Source organism: Rana temporaria, chromosome 3 (assembly GCF_905171775.1).
Source record: "Rana temporaria chromosome 3, aRanTem1.1, whole genome shotgun sequence".
Classification (NCBI taxonomy): domain Eukaryota; kingdom Metazoa; phylum Chordata; class Amphibia; order Anura; family Ranidae; genus Rana; species Rana temporaria.
In genome coordinates, this window is record NC_053491.1 from 444,936,143 (window position 1) to 444,959,456 (window position 23,314).

At 48.8% G+C, this 23,314-nt stretch overlaps 1 protein-coding gene across 1 annotated transcript in view; it reads right to left on the minus strand.

Annotated features, from left to right (window-relative positions):
- The window catches only part of PLPPR2 (phospholipid phosphatase related 2), a 70,428-nt gene that overhangs the window by 26,420 nt on the left and 20,694 nt on the right, over positions 1-23,314 (minus strand). The window contains exons 3-4 of the mRNA XM_040346532.1: positions 15,833-16,021; positions 7,584-7,707 (exon numbers count right to left, since the gene is read on the minus strand). Coding sequence (XP_040202466.1) covers positions 7,584-7,707; positions 15,833-16,021 — 313 coding nt within the window. The remainder of the gene's footprint in view (positions 1-7,583; positions 7,708-15,832; positions 16,022-23,314) is intronic.

Sequence of the window (23,314 nt, forward strand, 5' to 3'; positions counted from 1 at the left end):
TGACACCGTCTGAGGTCCCCCTGCCCGAGCCTCCGCCCCCACAGAGCTGACGCCCCCCCCCCCCGCTGCCCCCAGAAGACAACATACCCCTCCCCACAGTAGAATGTAAAGACAAAATCGACTTACCGGGCTGCCTAGGTGATGACCCACCAGCCGATCGTCCTGTCTCCACCGCCGCTGCAACCGTCATAGATGGTTGGTCGTCCTCCGAATCTGTCAGCTCCCCTTCCGACCGTAACGTGGCTGGGTCCTCTTCCTCTGCTGATTGCACCCCAGGGGAAGGATCCCTGGCTGCCGTGGGCCTGGCGTCAGCCTGGTCACTCCTCCGCGCGCCAGACCCGTTCGCCGATTTCTGCGTCGCTTTTCGTGGGCCTGGGGGGGTCTCCCCAGCCCTGCTGCCCCCAACTATGTCGCCGGTAGTCCCCCCCCCTCCGACCGCAGCGCGGCAAGGCTGTGGGCCGCGGAAGTGTAAGGCCCAGCAGCCGGGCCTCGAGGTCTCCCCCGCTGAGGCGCCGCACCCCCCACGGTGGAGCGGGGGGCGGGGCCCGCCGAGTCCTGCTCTGCACGCCGCGCGGGCCCAGGTGCTGCTCCAGGGCTGGCCGAACGGCTGGCTGCTGCGCCACGGCCCCGGATGGGATTCCTCCCGTTCCCCCCCCCTTTTGTCAATGCTGCGCGCTTGGCGGGGGGGCCCGGAGGGGCCCGCGAACGGGGGCTCCCTTGTTTTCTAGTAGCCCTGGGGGATGTGTCCGGGGAAAAACGTTCCGGCGGGCGAGAACGCCGGGCGCGACCTGTGTCCCTCCCCCCCGCGTCCTCAATAGCTGCCGACCTACCGAATATAGGCCGCAGCTGGTCCCGAAGCCACTCAGGGCCGTGCGCCGCCGCCTCCGCCTGCAATTGAGCCAGCATGAGCTCCACCTCCGACATCCTGGGAACTTTCCTCCGCGCTGTGTTGCCGGGAGGGCGGGAGCCAAACCTTAAATAAACTCCTCTCTCCGCCCCCCCCGGTTGCCAACAGCCAATGGTTGCTCTGCTGTCCCCTGTGACGTCAGTCATGCCAGCCCTCCACCGAGTACACTGCGTTCCCCTGCTCTGGGCTTTTCTTTCTTCCTATTGTAACCCCCTTGTCCTATACAAGGGCTACTATATCAATTACGTTTTTTGGCTTGGCTGTCATAAGCTCAGACTCATTATATAGTATTTCACCTGTTTTTTCCTTAAAGCGGGGGTTCACCCTATAAAAAATTTCTAACACTACATCCAGCCCAGTCCTGCAAATAAAATTACACTGACCTTTTTTTTTTTTTTTTGCCGTAGATAGCGTCTATCTTCCAGGTAGGGAATCCCGCGGGAGTGGGCGTTCCTATTGACATGCCAATTGATTGACATGCTAAACGACGGCGCACACAGCGCGTCACGACTTCCCGAAAGAAGCTTGGGTCGGCTCGGCTCTATTCGGCGCCGGTGCGCATAGAGCCGAGAAGACCCGAGCTTCTTTCGGGAAGTCGTGACGCGCTGTGTGCGCCGTCGTTTAGCATGTCAATCAATTGGCATGTCAATAGGAACGCCCACTCCCGCGGGATTCCCTACCCGGAAGCCGCGGTGAATTCTAATGATAAACGCTATCTACGGCGAAAAAAAAAAAAGTCAGTGTAATTTTATTTGCAGAACTGGGCTGGATGTAGTGTTAGAATTTTTTTATAGGGTGAACCCCCCGCTTTAAGCTTATGTCGGCCTATGATTTCTCACTGTTGCCAGTAGATGTCACTGATATCACCGAATGAGAATAAGGGGCCAGATCCACAAAAACCTGGCGTAACTTAAAAAATCCCATTTAAGTTACACTGCCTTAAAGTTTCTACCTAAGTGCCCGATCCACAAAGCACTTATCTAGAAATTTCAGGCTGTGTAACTAAAATTCCGCCGGCGCAAGGCGTTCCTATTCAAATGGGGCGAGTCCCATTTAAATGAGGCGCGCTCCCGCGCCGGCCGTACTGCGCATGCGCGAATTTACGTTACGCCGAGTTTTGAGGATCGCGACGGCTTAAAAAAGTTGCGTCGGGAAAAAAAAAAAAAAATTACAGCGTCGCTCGGCATGCATTCCTGAGGGAGAACTCCATGCCAATTTTCAAAGAAAAAACCGGCATGGGTTCACCTCCCAGGAGCATACCAGGCCCTTAGGTCTGGTATGGGTTGGAAGGAGACCCCCCTACGCCGAAAAATCGACGTAGGGGGTCCCCCTACAATCCATACCAGACCCGTATCCAAAGCACGCTACCCGGCCGGTCAGGAAGGGAGTGGGGACGAGCGAGCGCCCCCCCCCCCTCCTGAGCCGTGCCAGGCCGCATGCCCTCAACATGGGGGGGTTGGGTGCTCTGGGGCAGGGGGGCGCACTGCGGGCCCCCCCACCTCAGAGCACCCTGTCCCCATGTTGATGAGGACAGGACCTCTTCCCGACAACCCTTGCCATTGGTTGTCGGGGTCTGCGGGCGGGGGCTTATCGGAATCTGGGAGTCCCCTCAAATAAGGGGGCCCCCAGATACCGGCCCCCCACCCAAAGTGAATGGATATGGGGTACATCGTACCCCTATCCATTCACCTGTAGGCAAAAAGTTAGTTAGTAAACACACCACACAAGGCTTTTTAAAATAATTTATTATTCTGCTCCGGATGCCCCCCCTGTCTTCGTTATTAGCTCAATTACCAGGAGGGGCTTCTTCTTCCACTCTCCGGGGGTCTTCTCCGCTCTCTGGGGGTCTTCCGCTCTCCGGGGGTCTTCTCCGCTCTCCGGGGGGGCTTCTCCGGACTCCGGGGGGCTTCTTCCATCTCCTCCTCTCTTCCGCTGTTGACTCGGCGAACCCCGGTTCTTCTGCAGATGTCCGGTGCCTTCTTCTTCAGCGCTGGCTGCCTGCTATGTTTGTGTGTTAGCTCGATTTCAAACAGGCAGCCGGCGCGGTCTTCTGTGACGTCAGGGTCTTCTGTTCTTCTCCCCTCTTCCGATGTTGCCTCGTCGCCTGTTGTCGCTGTAATGATGGAAGCGCGCCTTGCATCCCATTTATATAGGCATCACCGTCCCATCATGCTCCGGCAGGTACCCACGTGGTGGGTGCACGTGGGTAGGCACCCACCACGTGGGTACCTGCCGGAGCATGATGGGACGGTGATGCCTATATAAATGGGATGCAAGGCGCGCTTCCATCATTACAGTGACAAGAGGCGACGAGGCAACATCGGAAGAGGGGAGAAGAAGAACCTGACGTCACAGAAGACCGCGCCGGCTGCCTGTTAGAAATTGAGCTAACACACAAACATAGCAGGCAGCCAGCGCTGAAGAAGAAGGCACCGGACATCTGCAGAAGAACCGGGGTTCGCCGAGTCAACAGCGGAAGAGGGGAGAAGATGGAAGAAGCCCCCCGGAGTCCGGAGAAGCCCCCCCCGGAGAGCGGAGAAGACCCCCGGAGAGCGGAAGACCCCCGGAGAGCGGAGAAGACCCCCGGAGAGTGGAAGAAGAAGCCCCCCCTGGTAATTGAGCTAATAACGAAGACAGGGGGGGCATCCGGAGCAGAATAATAAATTATTTTAAAAAGCCTTGTGTGGTGTGTTTACTAACTAACTTTTTGCCTACAGGTGAATGGATAGGGGTACGATGTACCCCATATCCATTCACTTAGGGTGGGGGGCCGGTATCTGGGGGCCCCCTTATTTGAGGGGACTCCCAGATTCCGATAAGCCCCCGCCCGCAGACCCCGACAACCAATGGCAAGGGTTGTCGGGAAGAGGTCCTGTCCTCATCAACATGGGGACAGGGTGCTCTGGGGTGGGGGGGCCCGCAGTGCGCCCCCCTGCCCCAGAGCACCCAACCCCCCCATGTTGAGGGCATGCGGCCTGGCACGGCTCAGGAGGGGGGGGGCGCTCGCTCGTCCCCACTCCCTTCCTGACCGGCCGGGTAGCGTGCTTTGGATACGGGTCTGGTATGGATTGTAGGGGGACCCCCTACGTCGATTTTTCGGCGTAGGGGGGTCCCCTTACAACCCATACCAGACCTAAGGGCCTGGTATGCTCCTGGGGGGGAACCCATGCCGGTTTTGTCTTTACAAATTGCCGTGGAGTTCTCCCTCAGGAATGCATACCAAATGCCGTCGCTGGAATGGGCTTTTACATGGTGTGACTAGTTTACACTTTGTAACATCAGCCCTAGTTTTACACTTGCAAAATAACACTTACGGCGAAAAAACGAAGCTGGAAAGCTTTGTGGATCGCCTTAAGTGCTAATTTGCATACTAGCAACGGCATTTCGACTCGAAATGCCCCCAGCGGCGGATGCGGTACTGCATCCTAAGATTCGGCAGTGTAATTCAATTACACATGCCTGATCTTCTGCCTAACTTTGGAAAAAGCCTTTTGAGGATCGTTTCCAAAGTTAGACACAGACTGAACAGCAGTTAAGTCTGCGTATCTCTTTTGAGGATCTGGCCCAAGATTTCACAAAAAAAAATAAGTTATGAATAGTTGTATTTTCTTCAGCCAATCCAATAGGAGATTTATGCCACTAGTGCATGCTGGGAGAAGATATGCATATTTGGGACAAGCCATGTGCTTGCTCTCTTTCCCTGGGCTGAAGTTTGGATAGGTGCTATTGGTTAGAGCTCTGCTGTTAGGCCCGAGAGCCTGTTTTGGGACCTAACCTGTGCTGAAGTAGTCCTGCAGCTGTCCTGTCTGGTCTGGAGGAAGCTGGGCAAAGGAGGAGACCCAGGAAAGGCCCTTTGCTAGAGAGAGCCAGGAAGGAGGCTGGACTCTCAGAGAGGTCTGGGGATTCACTTGGAAGACGCCGTGAAATTTGGGAACGTGCTTACAGTTTTACCATGTCGGCTTAAAGGTTCTGACACTGTGAAGCTGGACATTGACCTGGAGCGTCTGTAATTGATCTGCTATGGTCTATGGCATCCCTAACCCCCACCTCCTTAACCATTCCACAATAAAACTTTTTTTTTTTTTTATTGTGGAACGGTTTCTCTGTCCCCCCATTCTAGCTATGAACCATTTTAGCTATGAAGTGCTAGCCCACCCCTGCCTCTGGAGGTGGTATATTGATTTTTAGGGGGACAGAGGGGTGCTACGCCACTGACCACCAATAAAAGAGTCAATATGCACGCTATATAAAGAAAACACGTACAAAATCCTCATATTCTGGTACATGACCCCAGGTGTGCTCCATACCATATTTCCTACTAGCACAGATAGGTGCTGGGGATGCCAGGGGGCGAAGGGCACTCTCCTCTATATTTATTGGAATTGCCCACTAATCATGCCGTATTGGACAACTGTCCAACAGCTCTTGGTCCGCCTTCTAGAAAATCCGGTCCCAGCAACCTCTGAATTCTTTCTACTATAGCTCCCTACCCCCTATAAAAAACTAGTACGCCATATTTTCACAGTAGCTCGCCGTGCCCCCCCATCTCCGGAAGCCCTTTTCTCTATAATCAAGGATGTAGAATTGGTGGAGAAGATGACAGCTCAGATGCAGGACAGACTGGAGGCTCATAACAAGGTTTGGGAGATGTGGCACCTCCGGGAGGACCCTCCATGAGCAGGTAATAAAAAAGCTATTGTGATGATTCCTTCCCCCCCCCATCTTTCTCCTTCCCTTCCTACGGAGTATTCTTGTGACTCCTTCAACTACACACAAATTGTTACGCTTTATTAGACGAATAAGAGATACATATCTAACAAAATAATAACGCTAGATAAAGAATAATTACTGTCATTAAACATAGTTTCGATGTTCATGAATAATTGTCAGACGGAAATGATGTGTATCACGGTTTTCATAATTTAAATTTTGTACCTCTATGTTCTGTATCGCAAATACAAACAATAATAAAATGTTATTTTATAATAAAAAAAAAGGGAATTCTTCGCACTGCCCACCAATGTAAAGAGCATTCTTCACACTGCCCACCAATGTATAGGGACTTTCCTCCCACTGCCCACCAATGTATAGGGACATTCCTCCCAATGCCCACCAATGTATAGGGTCATTCTTCCCACTGACCACCAATGTATAGGGTCATTCATCCCACTGACCACCAATGTATAGGGTCATTCTTCTCACTGACCACCAATGTATAGGGAGCTTCTTCCCACTGCCCACCAATGTATAGGGACATTCTTCCCACTGTCCACCAATGTATAGGGACATTCTTCCCACTGCCCACCAATGTATAGGGACATTCTTCTCACTGCCCACCAATGTATAGGGAGCTTCTTCCCACTGCCCACCAATGTATAGGGACATTCTTCCCACTGCCCACCAATGTATAGGGACATTCTTCGCACTGCCCACCAATGTATAGGGACATTCTTCGCACTGCCCACCAATGTATAGGGACATTCTTCGCACTGCCCACCAATGTATAGGGACATTCTTCCCACTGCCCACCAATGTATAGGGACATTCTTCGCACTGCCCACCAATGTATAGGGACATTCCTCCCACTGACCACCAATGTATAGGGACCTTCTTCCCACTGACCACCAATGTATAGGGACATTCTTCGCACTGCCCACCAATGTATAGGGACATACCTCCCACTGACCACCAATGTATAGGGACATTCCTCCCACTGCCCACCAATGTATAGGGACATTCTTCCTACTGCCCACCAATGTATAGGGACATTCTTCCCACTGACCACCAATGTATAGGGACATTCTTCCCACTGCCCACCAATGTATAGGGACATTCTTCCCACCGACCACCAATGTATAGGGTCATTCTTCCCACTGCCCACCAATGTATAGGGACATTATTCCCACTGTCCACCAATGTATAGGGACATTTTTCCCACTGCCCACCAATGTATAGGGACATTCTTCCCATTGACCACCAATGTATAGGGACATTCTTCCCACTGCCCACCAATGTAAGGAACATTCTTCCCACTGCCCACCAATGTAAGGGACATTCTTCCCACTGCCCACCAATGTATAGGGACATTCTTCCCACTGCCCACCAATGTATAGGGACATTATTCCCACTGTCCACCAATGTATAGGGACATTTTTCCCACTGCCCACCAATGTATAGGGACATTCTTCCCATTGACCACCAATGTATAGGGACATTCTTCCCACTGCCCACCAATGTAAGGAACATTCTTCCCACTGCCCACCAATGTAAGGGACATTCTTCCCACTGCCCACCAATGTATAGGGACATTCTTCCCACTGCCCACCAATGTATAGGGACATTCTTCCCACTGCCCACCAATGTATAGGGACATTCTTCGCACTGCCCACCAATGTATAGGGACATTCTTCCCACTGACCATTAATGTAAAGAGTCACTTTTTTACTGACCAATAATCTGAAAGAGCACTACAACTTTCACTTTCTATGTTTCTATTCTGGCTATTTTAAATATATGTTTCATTAAATTACTATGGAAATACATTTGTTGTATAGAGCAGCCTTGGGTGTCATATATTCCAAGCATGCCACATCAACCTGCAGGAAAGCCCCAGTTGGCCCAATGAACCAGAGACAAAACACACAAATATCTCCAACAGATTTCACTCCTCACTTACCCAGAATTCGAACAACACGACGCAGCAGAGGGTTGAAGAAGCAGCAGTCCCCACATGAGATGATCTTCTCCTTGGTCCTCCATCGTGGGTTGATGAAGACCGCAGACACCTCTCCCAGCAAGATCTGTAGAGAAAAGAAGCGTATCCTGCTCCATCATCACCTGTCATTCACACGGGTTGGGGGCATACATGGTTTCAGAGGACAGACCTTGCCACGATACAATTCAAAGACTAATTCAAAGATTCCAGCATAGTGAATAGTCCCCGATATCCCTGCACACTCCTAAGCGGTCACAAGCAGTAAAGCACTGCAAAGGAGGTTTTCATCAAATTTCTAACAGTTTATGTGGATTTTGTTCAGGATTGGTCTATTCCCTTCAAAAAAATTTTTTTAGAGCAAATGTTTTTTTTTTTATATTTTCGAATGACATTCGTCAATGAATGTACTGATGAGAAATTTTGTATGAATTTTTGTTCAAAAGTTTAATAGTGTGTAGCTAGTTTAAGGACATACTACACAAGATCACTAATACAGCTGACAAAAAAAAATGCTCCCACTACCTACTGGGGGCATCCTGCTAACACAACCTGGGGCCACAGGTTGGGTCAGCAGGGTTGTAGCTGATAATCCACATGTAGCAAGTTCTCCGGCCTTGTCCAGTCTAATGAGGACCTCCAAGGTCAAAGATAGCTGACATCCTTCAATATGTAGTGGGTTGTGAGACATAGTGGGTGCAAAGATGGTGAAAGTCATTCGGTGCCAGACACTTCTTGGATGTGTAGCACTACCCCCGGAGGAGCTGCTGGATTTTTGGGTGGCGTATTACCTCTTGGCTCCTCCGAAATTCCTAGGGGTGAGTGATGCGTATTGCATGTAGTAGAAGTAAAGGAATGTCCACGACAGGTGCTCTTTGCAGTGCTCTTTATGACCCAGCCGGGTAAAAAGAGTAAACTTATGGTGAGGAAAGTAAAGTTGAAGAAGAATGGAGAATAGCAGATTCAGGCGTGATAATAGGAAACAGTCCTGCTCCCAAACGTAACCCTCCTATGCGCCACTCCCGCCGGAGTGGGTTTAGCGTACCCAGGCAGGCCTCTCTCACTGACCTGGCAGCCGGAGTGTCACTCGGACAATTGCAGGATAAAGTCTCTGCCACAGACCCTCCTTGGTGAACTTGAACTTGAGGAAGAGCCTCTGCCACAGACTCCCCTCGGTGAGCCTCAGAAAGACACCTCTGCCACAGGTCCTCTCTGGATTGGATTCTTGGAGATATCCCTCCTTAGATGAGTTACTGTGGTGGATGATTCTAAAATTCCTATTTTCAAATTAGGCTAATTCTTTTTATTATTAGAATCACTGAACTGTTTCTCTTTCCTATATTCCTTATACTGTGTTTTTTTTTTTTTATACGCATTATGCATATGTATGTATGGGTATGTCACAATACTGCTTATTTTCCTTGAGGATTTTATATCAGATATTGTGTTTTGAAGAAAGTTATGAACTCAGCATTGACGTTATGAAGGACAAAAAGACTGAATATGAGAGTAGATGCCATTTTCTTATCCATTATGTTTCAAGCGTGCTCAGACCTTCTTCCCTTCCCCCTACTGTATTCCTAAATAGCTTCACTTCAAATTGTAAGAGGAAGTCACCCCTCCCCCCTACTGCATTTTAAAGTGGACCTTAGACCTTCCCTTCCCCTTCACTTCATCTCACCAAAGGAATTTTTATGTAAGATGGTGACTGTGAAAGGAACTTTTCTATGCCTGAATGATACATGGATTCACAAGGGTGTGTGTGCATGCCCAGGAAATGGACTTGTGGGAGGAAACCATCCCTATATGAACTGTCCTATGAGGGTGCCATGTGCTACAGACGTCACAGGGAGGGGGAGGGTAGAATGGGTGAGTGGGAGTAAAATGTGTAAGCTAACCAATCAAATGCATGTATTTGTGATTCTGTGGTTTTAATAAAAGAGCCAGCAGGCTCTAGTCACTTCCTGTTGAGCTGAGAAGCTGGGAAGGTGAGATGTAAATCTTTTTGTCTGGATTGCACATTTCACAATATTCATTTGGACAAGCGGCAGAATGGGTTTCGCCCTGAGAAATTGTGTCAGGAAATTAATTAATCTATTACATTACGTCTGGATCTCCTTCAACTTGTCGCCCAGGTACCGACTGACAGGTGGTTAGTCCTTCAGTGTCCAGCTACCTTGATCCCCGGTGGTCCGTCCAAGCCCTTTTGGACCGCCAGCCTCCCAATGTCACTCCTCAGACCAACTCCCCACTGAACAGCAGTACAGCTTGGGATCTTCAGAAGTGGGAACCCAGTCACTCACTGGGTCCCCGTCGCTGTTCAGATGCTCCAGGGCCAGCATGGTCCCGGAAACAGGAACACCGCGTGGCACGCACGCCCTGGCCAGGTAGGCCATAGCGCCAGGGGGGCCGTGGTGTGGCCACCCTAAAGGTGGGTACCACACTGGACGAATAAGACCCCGACCTTATGGCGTCTGTCCTATAAATACCCCTCCCCAGCATGCACAGCGAGGACAAACCCTCCCGATTGGCTGCTGGGAAAGAGCACCCAAACCTGCCACCTGCAGCACCGGGGCTGGAAGAATACCCCAGTACAACAGAATAAGCCCACAGCACAGCCAAGCCGAGACAGAGACCCTGTTTTGCATTTAACAATCTGGATCAGAGTTTAACTACACTCTGATCTACCCTTAAATTTAACTAGCACCAGTACTATAAAGTACATAGGCACTACAGATGTAAAAGAGGTTTTATTTCTTTTGACAGTCCCTTTGTATTTTGGAAAGAGGGTTAGGGCCAGTACACCCTTAAGTAGTTATAGATTTAATTGGCAGACTCCGAGACTTCAATAGGAGGACAGCTGCACAGGGAAAGGTCCCAGCAAGGCGCCACTTCTGGACATGCAGGAATGTTGTCTCCTATGGCAACAGTCCTTTAACAGTTCCTAACTTAAACATAACAGTTCTTTCGGCTCCACTACAATTGCCTCTTGTAGTTCTTCAACACTGAGCTCCCGGTCTCTCACTAGACCCTCTGAATCACTGACTCTGTATCCCTTGAGCTCCTCCAAGGTTGGCGGTGGTATCTCCCTCAAGCGTCACCCACGCTTCACTGCTGGGTCCCTAGCTTGGCATTCCGGATACTTCTCAAGCTTCACCCCTGCTAACCGGCAAGGTCCCTGGCTTGACACACAAGGCTTTCCTACAAGCGTCTCCTCCGCGGGTTGGGTCCGTTGACTTGATCATGGTGTGAATATGGTTCCGGTATTTTCTCCTGTTACTCACTGTGATCCCTGGTGAAGGTGGTTGGTCCCTTTTGTGGCGACAGCTTCCCTTCTACCTCCGGCCACTGACAGGTCGACAGAAACGTCACTTTCGGTTGGACTGCAAGCCGCACTCCCAACCCTGTGCTGCCCTCTTACTTCTGAATGAGCCCTCAAACAGCCTGGCAGCCAGATGCCCCCAAGATGGGCCCAATCTCCAGCCTAGCAGCCCGGGGCATACGACACACGTCCACCCAGACAGCCATCCAGGTGGCACAGAACATAGATCACTGGACCTCACCCGAATATATAGGCTCTCCCAGTAGGCCAAAGGATTCAAGAAAACCCCTGCCCATTGGCTGAGATACCCCATATATTCATAACCGGACCTTGGGTTGCCCTTCTCATATCTAGTACCACCAAGTACCCGACCACCTAGTGGTAGAAGAGAAAAAAGCAACAAGGCCAAAGTTAGGGAGAAATCAATAGATCTCTATCAATCGACCAAGATAACTACTCTTGGCAAGTAAATTTGTGAGGAGCTCCCTGACTAAACCCCTGGGTGCTACATTCTTTTAGCAAAAAATGCTTTCACCCTTCTTTTTCATTTGTCCTTCTTTGCATGCCAGAGCTGCTGATTTCCTCTAGCCTTTTTCTACAACCAGGGGGGAATGTGACAAGGTGACAATGCAGGCGTATAATTGGGAGTCACTCCAAAACAAGAAGTGCTTGAATATGGCAGGATTACCAGGCATTCTTTTAATGAAAGCTTTAGATTTTAGTTTTAAAGAAAGGTCTAAAACCATACACACAATACATGTTGGAATGAAAACTCAAAATAGTATTCGGTATGTTATAGGGAACATTTATAAAATGTTAATTGTGCCTAAGTAGTTCCCTAAAAAAAGTGTGCTTCCTGGTATGTGAGTGTGCCTAGGCAGTCCTGTGCCTATAGTCTCATAGCTGTATACCTTCAGTGTGAGATCTCAGGCACTGTTGCCTTGCCTCTGTTAGCCTCAGGAGATTTGGAGTGAGATTTGGTGATGTCACTACTGTGCTGCTTATTGTTCTCCTTGCTGGAGGATGTAAAGTGAGGAAGCAAAACCCTTACTCTACCAAGATGCCCGCCTCCACACAGAGAGACATTACAGAACAAGGCATGGTAAGCCAGTAATGGGGGAAAATTACCTCTAAGGAGGCAACAGGAAATAGTAAAAACTAGCCTTTTTGCCCACTGCATGCCTTTTTATGGGCACAACTACTTTTAAATGAGCAGTTGAGTTGTACTTGATGTAGCACCATCCTAAATAGGTTTCTAGGAAAGCTAGGTAAATATGTAAACAGTGGAGCAGTTTTTGATTGCTTTTGGCAGGTATGGGCTCTGCAGGCTGAAGGTTTGATTGCTTCCCCCTGTCTTCTGCAGGATTCCAGAATATAGTGGGTTGGGAGAATTTTTATGTTGTCCCAGCCAATCCCTGCTGTAGGGTGCACAGAGGGTGCCTGGGGATGTGCATAAATAGTTTGGAGCCGGAGGCAGCCCTGTTCTTGTCCAGTCTGAAAGGCTGCTGCCCTTCTAGGCAGCCCCAGCTGAAATTTGACATGTGTCCATGTCCATGTGGAATTCACTGAGAATCCAGTCTGGTGACTTCACTAGAGAAATATCTGGCTGATATTTGAAGGAGGCATCCAAAAATCCGGGGACAGTGGCTGTGCGTCCATAAGGGTTCATGGGCGCCGACCCCTCTCTCCAGCCACCCCCTCTATGACCAATGGATAGATTCATGCATAGCATGAATCTATCCATGGGCGCCGCTGAACCCCCTATTCAGGTGCCGGCCCCTTTTTGGCGCTCGCAGTTCACCTAGCTGTGTTAGAACATCGAATGAATATTCGCTTTTCTAACACTGAACCGCCTCTTCGCCAATCAGGTGCTCGGGTCCTTCCCCTGATTGGCTGAAACAACAGGCGCTGTGCTTGGACCTACCAGGCGTCCAATCGCCTATAGGAGAGGACGGGAGGAAAGGAGGGGAGAAGAACCATGCCATGGAGGACATCACTCGCTGTCACCCGCTGCTCCACCAAGACAAGGTAAGTGCCGGGCAGGCGGGATCACAGTGGTGGCATTCGATGGACACAGTGGCAGCATTCGATGTACACAGTGACAGCGTTTGATGAGCACAGTGGCTGCGTTTGATGGGCACAGTGGTGGCATTTGATGGGCACAGTGGCGGCATTTGATGGGCACAATTGATGGGCAGAGTGGCTGCGTCTGATGGCACAGTGGCTGCGCTTGATGGCACAGTGAGGCTGCAATTGATTGGGTATTTTCAAAGTTCTTGAGATTGTTTGTGGCCCCCCCAAAAAAATTGAGCACCAGCCGCCACTGCCGGGGACATTGTGAATACAGACCTGAGAGTAGGACCCTGAGGACTGTTGCAGCTGCTTTCCCTTGTGCATCCCAGTTAGTGCTTGCCTGGCCTGAGACATCTCTGATAGTGCCCCAGTGCTGTCCGTTATTCCTGGGCTATTGCTACAAAGAATGTCCTAAGCAGTAGTGATAAAGTAGAGAGAGCCCCATGATTGCTGCTCTGCGTTCCTGGAGAATCCCACAGCTTTCTTATGCCCTACCCAAGTTATTTAGCCATAAATTTAAAAAAGGTAACCCTTATGCCGCGTACACATGATCGGATTTTTCGTCGGAAAAACCTTGGATGATTTTTCCGACGGAATTCCGCTCAAGCTTGGCTTGCATACACACGGTCACACAAAAGTTCTCTGAGCTTTGGACCGTCAAGAACATGGTGACGTACAACACTACGATGAGCCGAGAAAATGAAGTTCAATGCTTCCGAGCATGCATCGGAATTTTGCGCGTCGGAATTGCTACAGACGATCGGAATTTCCAATTGGAATTTTTTTCCATCTGAAAATTTGAGAACCAGCTCTCAAATTTTTGTTGGCGGAAATTCCGACAGGAAAAGTCAGAGCCTACACACGGTCAGGATTTTCCACCAAAAGCTCACATCGGACTTTTCTTGTCGGAAATTCAGTGTGTACGGGGCATTAGACTGTTCATTGAACCAGAAGAATGGAGGTTGCTGGGTGCCTGGCTGCTGTTGCACCTGTGACGGAATTAGAATATCCCCGTCAAGCATTCCCTTCTTCCCATAAAAGCAAATCACCCCAATATTCCACGAGGAGGAATATTCCTGGGATCGCCCAATAAGCCACACATGAGTCAGAGCTTACTGCTGGAACAAGACACTTTGATGGCAGCATGCAACCAGGTATATATGCAGTTTACAAGCTAAATCCTCAATCAAGGAAAAATGAAATCTCCACCCCCTTTCCACACACAGTGGGGGCTCTCATACAGATTATAGGCAGACACTTCGGCGCTGACTCTGAAGACACATTTCTTTAGATAATGACATCAGTGAAGGTAATTACTAGTTGTAACAGAATACGTTATCTAGACAGCTTGGCCCCACATATAGAAGAGGTAATTACCACAATGAAGCAATCAGAATAATTAACATGAGCCACTTATCTAATCACAGTAAACAGTAAACACAGGGCTTCTTCACACAACACAATAGATCAATTACCCTTTAAAATAGGGCTGGCTGGGGGAGGGACATTAACATTTCAACAGCCTGTAACACATGAATCCTTTTTACCTCTAACACACACACAGCATAACTAGCAGGGAGAATTTAAACTGAAGCATATCCTTCACAGCACCAAGTTGGGAAAAGAACCTGAAGCAAACCAGCGGCCCCTATGGGGATAAGCACTATAGGGACTATAAAGACAATGGCCCAGATTCTCGTATCTCGGCGCATAGTTATGCCGGTGTAGCGTATCGAATATACGCTACGCCGACGTAGCGCAGAGCGGCGAGCACAGTATTCACAAAGCACTTGCTCCCAACGTTGCGCCAGCGTAACGTAAATTCTTCGGTGTAAGCTGGCCTAATTCAAAGTAGGTGGAAGTGGGCGTGATCCATTTAAATGAACCGTGACCCCATGCAAATGATGGGCCGAACGAACGGCGCATGCGCCGTCCCGTGGACGCATCCCAGTGTGCATGCTCAGAATCACGTCGGAAATACTTCCTAAGATACGTGGAATCACTGCCTACGATGTGAACGTAACCTACGCCCAGCCCTATTCACGTACGACTTACGTAAACAACGTAAAATACGACGTCTGTTCCCTGGTCCATACCTTAACACGACTTACACCTGCTTTGTGAGGCTTAACTTTACGCCGAACGTACGACTTACGTTAACCGCGTATATTAATGCGCTGGGCGCAAGTACGTTAGTGAATCGGCGTATCTCACTCATTTGCATATTCGAATCGTAAATCAATGGGAGTGCCCCTTGCGGCCAGCGTAAATATGCGCCCAGGATACGACGGCGTAGGAAACTTACGTTGGTCGTAGGAAGCCTATTTTCAGGCGTATCTAGTTCTGTGGGCATGGCGCACAGATACGACGGCTCACATTGACACTTACGCGGCGTATCTCGAGATACGCCGGCGTAAGTGCTACGTGAATCCGGGCCTATTTCTTTATTAATTAACTGCAGCTTCTATTGCTGCATTTGATCATTCAAATCAGTTGCTGCCTAGTGTAGAACCAGGATAGGATATCACAGTAACAGAAGGAAATAACACAAAAGACACCTGGAAAAAGGAACAGCATCTACTAATATACACAGACATCACGGATAAGTTGAAGTGAACTGTGGATGCCCCAGGTACAGACAACCACCGTGGCGGAGAATTACTACCCAGTCCTGTGTGCGAGGAGGGGGCAGCGCCCACTGTCAAACTGTCATCATGGATCACATCAGTGAGTGTCATTGTGTTTTTCTCGCACACAGGACTCAGCCATGGAGAATGCACAATCCTTGGACTCAATGCAAAGCTGGTGTTATATTTACCGTCAGGACAGGCAGCACGGTGATCAGAGGGTACAGCAGACGTGGCGGGGCCCGGCTGGTGCTCTCAGGACCTGGGTATGGCTTAGACAAGGTGCCGTCGTAGCAGAAGAAACCCTGGGAGTGTACAGGAAAGGTGTCCGTGTATTCAAAGTGATACGAGAGGATGACGGTTCCGGCCATCAGGACAAGCTGAAAATAGAGCATCTTCTCAGACCGATAACAGGGGCAATTGCCAGAGGAGGACCAAAACAGAGATAAAAAGTAGGTAGATCCAAGGATAAAAAATACCGGGTTTGGGAGGGGCAGAAAAATTAACAAGGGATGAAATGTAGGGTATGAAAAGTGGGTAACAAAAGTGAAGCTTAAACTTGGACAAGGATTAAAGTGGAGGCAGAGACAGAAAAACCAGAGGACAGGAAAATAAAATAAATGTAAGAGTTAGACGGGGCAAACAAGGATCACAGCAAAAGAGAATACAAAACAGAAAGAACACAAAGAGACAGAAGAGATGGACACAAATACAGACTAACGGAACAGAGGAACATGGAGAAGGGTCAGAGAAAGAGACAGAAGAGTTAGAAGATATACAAATATGGACTAATGAACAGAGGAACAAGGGTACAGAAGGGTCAGAGAAAAAGACAGAAGAGTTAGAAGACAGATACAAATATGAACTAAAGAACAGAGGAACAATGATACAAAAGGGTCAGAAAAAGAGACAGAAGAGTTAGAAGATATACAAATATGGACTAATGAACAGAGGAACAAGGATACATAAGGGTCAGAGAAAGAGACAGAAGAGTTAGAAGATATATACAAATATGGACTAATGAACAGAGGAACAAGGATACAGAAGGGTCAGAGAAAGAGATAGAAGCGTTAGAAGACAGATACAAATATGGACTAATGAACAGAGGAACAAGGATACAGAAGGGTCAGAGAAAGAAACAGAAGAGTTAGAAGATATACAAATATGGACTAATGAACAGAGGAACAAGGGTACAGAAGGGTCAGAGAAAGAGATAGAAGCGTTAGAAGACAGATACAAATATGGACTAATGAACAGAGGAACAAGGATACAGAAGGGTCAGAGAAAGAGACAGAAGAGTTAGAAGACAGATACAAATATGGACTAATGAACAGAGGAACAAGGATACAGAAGGGTCAGAGAAAGAAACAGAAGAGTTAGAAGATATACAAATATGGACTAATGAACAGAGGAACAAGGGTACAGAAGGGTCAGAGAAAAAGACAGAAGAGTTAGAAGACAGATACAAATATGAACTAAAGAACAGAGGAACAATGATACAAAAGGGTCAGAAAAAGAGACAGAAGAGTTAGAAGATATACAAATATGGACTAATGAACAGAGGAACAAGGATACATAAGGGTCAGAGAAAGAGACAGAAGAGTTAGAAGATATATACAAATATGGACTAATGAACAGAGGAACAAGGATACAGAAGGGTCAGAGAAAGAGATAGAAGCGTTAGAAGACAGATACAAATATGGACTAATGAACAGAGGAACAAGGATACAGAAGGGTCAGAGAAAGAAACAGAAGAGTTAGAAGATATACAAATATGGACTAATGAACAGAGGAACAAGGGTACAGAAGGGTCAGAGAAAGAGATAGAAGCGTTAGAAGACAGATACAAATATGGACTAATGAACAGAGGAACAAGGATACAGAAGGGTCAGAGAAAGAGACAGAAGAGTTAGAAGACAGATACAAATATGGACTAATGAACAGAGGAACAAGGATACAGAAGGGTCAGAGAAAGAAACAGAAGAGTTAGAAGATATACAAATATGGACTAATGAACAGAGGAACAAGGATACAGAAGGGTCAGAGAAAGAGATAGAAGCGTTAGAAGACAGATACAAATATGGACTAATGAACAGAGGAACAAGGATACATAAGGGTCAGAAAAAGAGACAGAAGAGTAAAAGACAGATCCAAATATGGACTAATGAACAGAGGAACAAGGATACAAAAGGGTCAGAAAAAGAAACAGAAGAGTTAGAAGATATACAAATATGGACTAATGAACAGAGGAACAAGGGTACAGAAGAGTCAGAGAAAGACAGAACGGTAAGAAAGCGGCACAAAGTCAACACAGAAGAAGGCAAAAAGGGCAGGACAGAAAAGACAGAGAACAGTCAGAAGAGACCGCTGAAAAGACCACCAAAGGAAAGGACACCGAGAAGCCAGCGAAGCAGTCAGTGAAACAGCGAGCAAAACAGAAAGTGACAGGATAAAATCAAGACGAAAACCAAAGACCAAAATCAGACATGCAGAAGGGGCAGAGACAGAAAGCTGAACAGAGTGAAATGCACTGATATACACAATGCAGCAATAAAAGCTGGACAGGAAAAGCCAAACTGAGCAAATACAAATACAAAGGTGAAGATTTATAAAAAGTCAAATAGGGATTTTTTCACTCTATTCTAGCACTGTCTGAAATAATGGGGGGAAAAAAGAGACATAAGAAAAAAAATGAGAACAATCCAAAATCATTATGTAAAACAAGAAATGCATCGGACAGAAGAAATTGCAAGTAGAAGGAAGACAGAGGCTGCAGATGTAATGAACAATGACAAGGTATGGAAAAAGGAGGTAACGCTACACCCCGGGGATAAGGGGAATGAGAGCATTACATGGGAGACTAGGGAGGTGGTAGGAATCAAAGGTAGAGTTAACGAGAGAGAACCCGGAGAAGAAGATGACACAGCTGGACGGAAGAATGAGGGAGAAATAAAGTAAATTAGATGCGGGATGTTAGCTTAAAATGATAAATAATATAAAGAATGGGAGAGTCAGAAACAAAGTGTCAGAGGACTGAGGAGGCTGGAGCGAGACTAAGGAATCTTGGAGCAGTCATCACGTCATCTTCCACTCCTTCTATCCACACGTCATTTCATACTCTCCACCCACATCATGCCCTCCGCTCCACCCACATCATGCCCTCCTCTCCACTCACATCATGCCCTCCTCTCCACTCACATCATGCCCTCCTCTCCACCCACATCATGCCCTCCTCTTCACCCACATCATGTCTCCCTCTCCACCCACATCATGTCCCCCTCTCCATCCACATCATGTTCCCCTCTCCATCCACATCATGTCCTCCTCTCCACCCACATCATGCCCTCCTCTCCACCCACATCATGCCCTCCTCTCCACCCAAATCATGCCCTCCTCTCCAGCCACATCATGTCACCCTCTCAACCCACATCATGTCCCCCTCTCCACCCACATCATGTCCCCCTCTCCAGCCACATCATGCCCTCCTCTCCATCCACATCATGTCCCCCTCTCCACCCACATCATGCCCTCCTCTCCACCCACATCATGTCCTCCTCTCCACCCACATCATGTCCCCCTCTCCAGCCACATCATGCCCTCCTCTCCACCCACATCATGCCCTCCTCTCCACCCACATCATGCCCTCCTCTCCACCCAAATCATGCCCTCCTCTCCAGCCACATCATGTCACCCTCTCAACCCACATCATGTCACCCTCTCCATCCACATCATGTCCCCCTCTCCACCCACATCATGTCCCCCTCTCCACCCACATCATGTCCCCCTCTCCATCCACAGCATGTCCCCCTCTCCAGCCACATCATGTCCCCCTCTCCACCCACATCATGTCCCCCTCTCCATCCACAGCATGTCCCCCTCTCCATCCACATCATTTCACTCTCTCCATCCACATCATGTCACCCTCTCCACTCACATCATGTCCCCCTCTCCATCCACAGCATGTCCCCCTCTCCATCCACATCATTTCACTCTCTCCATCCACATCATGTCACCCTCTCCACTCACATCATGCCCTCCTCTCCACCCACATCATGCCCTCCTCTCCACCCACATCATGTCCCCCTCTCCACCCACATCATGTCCCCCTCTCCACCCACATCATGCCCTCCTCTCCACCCAAATCATGCCCTCCTCTCCAGCCACATCATGTCACCCTCTCAACCCACATCATGTCCCCCTCTCCAGCCACATCATGTCACCCTCTCAACCCACATCATGTCCCCCTCTCCACCCACATCATGTCCCCCTCTCCATCCACATCATTTCACTCTCTCCATCCACATCATGTCACCCTCTCCACCCACATCATGTCACCCTCTCCACCCACATCATGTCCCCCTCTCCACCCACATCATGTCCCCCTCTCCAGCCACATCATGTCACCCTCTCAACCCACATCATGTCCCCCTCTCCACCCACATCATGTCCCCCTCTCCATCCACATCATTTCACTCTCTCCATCCACATCATGTCACCCTCTCCACCCACATCATGTCCCCCTCTCCACCCACATCATGTCCCCCTCTCCATCCACATCATTTCACTCTCTCCATCCACATCATGTCACCCTCTCAACCCACATCATGCCCTCCTCTCCACCCACATCATGTCCCCCTCTCCACCCACATCATGTCCCCCTCTCCATCCACATCATTTCACTCTCTCCATCCACATCATGTCCCCCTCTCCATCCACAGCATGTCCCCCTCTCCACCCACATCATGTCCCCCTCTCCATCCACAGCATGTCCCCCTCTCCACCCACATCATGCCCTCCTCTCCACCCACATCATGCCCTCCTCTCCACCCACATCATGTCCCCCTCTCAACCCACATCATGCCCTCCTCTCCGCCCACATCATGCCCTCCTCTCCACCCACATCATGCCCTCCTCTCCACCCACATCATGTCCCCCTTTCCATCCACATCATGTCCCCCTCTCCACCCACATCATGTCCCACTCTCCATCCACATCATGTCCCCCTCTCCATCCACAGCATGTCCCATTCTATATCCACATCATGTCCCCCTCTCCACCCACATCATGTCCCCCTCTCCACCCACATCATGTCCCCCTCTCCACCCACATCATGCCCTCCTCTCCACCCACATCATGCCCTCCTCTCCACCCACATCATGTCCCCCCTCTCCATCCACATCATGTCCCACTCTTCGTCAATATTGTGTCTCCCTCTCCATCCACAGCATGTCCCATTCTTCAACCACATCATGTCCCACTCTTCTTGAATATTGTGTCTCTCTCTCAATCCACGTCATCTTCTCCATCTATACCATGCCCCACTCTTCAACCACATCATGTCACCCTCTCCATTCACAGCATGTCCCATTCTATATCCACATCATGTCCCATTCTTCGTCAATATTGTGTCTCTCTCTCCATCCACACCATGTCATCTTTTCCATCTATACCATGCCCCACTCTTCAACCACATCATGTCACCCTCTCCATCCATATCATCATGTTCCACTCTCTACCCACAGCATGTCCCATTCTTCTTCCACATCATATCCTACTCTCCAGCCACATCACGTCACCCTCTCCATCAATATCATGTCCCACTCTACACCCACATCATGCCCTATTCTCCATCCACATCATGTAACATTATGCCCACACCATGAAACACTCTCCAGACACATCATGTAACTTTCTCTATCACATCATTAACACACTGCATCCACATCACCTATCATTCTCCATCCACATCACCTATCATTCTCCACCCACATCACCTATCATTCTCCACCCACATCACCTATCATTCTCCATCCACATCACCTATCATTCTCCACCCACATCACCTATCATTCTCCACCCACATCACCTATCATTCTCCATCCACATCACCTATCATTCTCCATCCACATCACCTATCATTCTCCACCCACATCACCTATCATTCTCCACCCACATCACCTATCATTCTCCACCCACATCACCTATCATTCTCCACCCACATCACCTATCATTCTCCACCCACATCACCTATCATTCTCCACCCACATCACCTATCATTCTCCATCCACATCACCTATCATTCTCCACCCACATCACCTATCATTCTCCACCCACATCACCTATCATTCTCCATACACATCACCTATCATTCTCCATCCACATCACCTATCATTCTCCACCCACATCACCTATCATTCTCCACCCACATCACCTATCATTCTCCACCCACATCACCTATCATTCTCCACCCACATCACCTATCATTCTCCACCCACATCACCTATCATTCTCCACCCACATCACCTATCATTCTCCATCCACATCACCTATCATTCTCCACCCACATCACCTATCATTCTCCACCCACATCACCTATCATTCTCCACCCACATCACCTATCATTCTCCACCCACATCACCTATCATTCTCCACCCACATCACCTATCATTCTCCATCCACATCACCTATCATTCTCCATCCACATCACCTATCATTCTCCACCCACATCACCTATCATTCTCCATCCACATCACCTATCATTCTCCACCCACATCACCTATCATTCTCCACCCACATCACCTATCATTCTCCACCCACATCACCTATCATTCTCCACCCACATCACCTATCATTCTCCATCCACATCACCTATCATTCTCCATCCACATCACCTATCATTCTCCACCCACATCACCTATCATTCTCCATCCACATCACCTATCATTCTCCACCCACATCACCTATCATTCTCCACCCACATCACCTATCATTCTCCACCCACATCACCTATCATTCTCCACCCACATCACCTATCATTCTCCACCCACATCACCTATCATTCTCCACCCACATCACCTATCATTCTCCACCCACATCACCTATCATTCTCCATCCACATCACCTATCATTCTCCACCCACATCACCTATCATTCTCCATCCACATCACCTATCATTCTCCACCCACATCACCTATCATTCTCCACCCACATCACCTATCATTCTCCACCCACATCACCTATCATTCTCCACCCACATCACCTATCATTCTCCACCCACATCACCTATCATTCTCCACCCACATCACCTATCGTTCTCCACCCACATCACCTATCATTCTCCACCCACATCACCTATCATTCTCCACCCACATCATCTATCATTCTCCACCCACATCACCTATCATTCTCCATCCACATCACCTATCATTCTCCACCCACATCACCTATCATTCTCCATCCACATCACCTATCATTCTCCATCCACATCACCTATCATTCTCCACCCACATCATGTCCCCCTCTCCACCCACATCACCTATCATTCTCCACCCACATCACCTATCATTCTCCATCCACATCACCTATCATTCTCCACCCACATCACCTATCATTCTCCACCCACATCACCTATCATTCTCCACCCACATCACCTATCATTCTCCACCCACATCACCTATCATTCTCCATCCACATCACCTATCATTCTCCATCCACATCACCTATCATTCTCCACCCACATCACCTATCATTCTCCACCCACATCACCTATCATTCTCCACCCACATCACCTATCATTCTCCATCCACATCACCTATCATTCTCCACCCACATCACCTATCATTCTCCACCCACATCACCTATCATTCTCCACCCACATCACCTATCATTCTCCA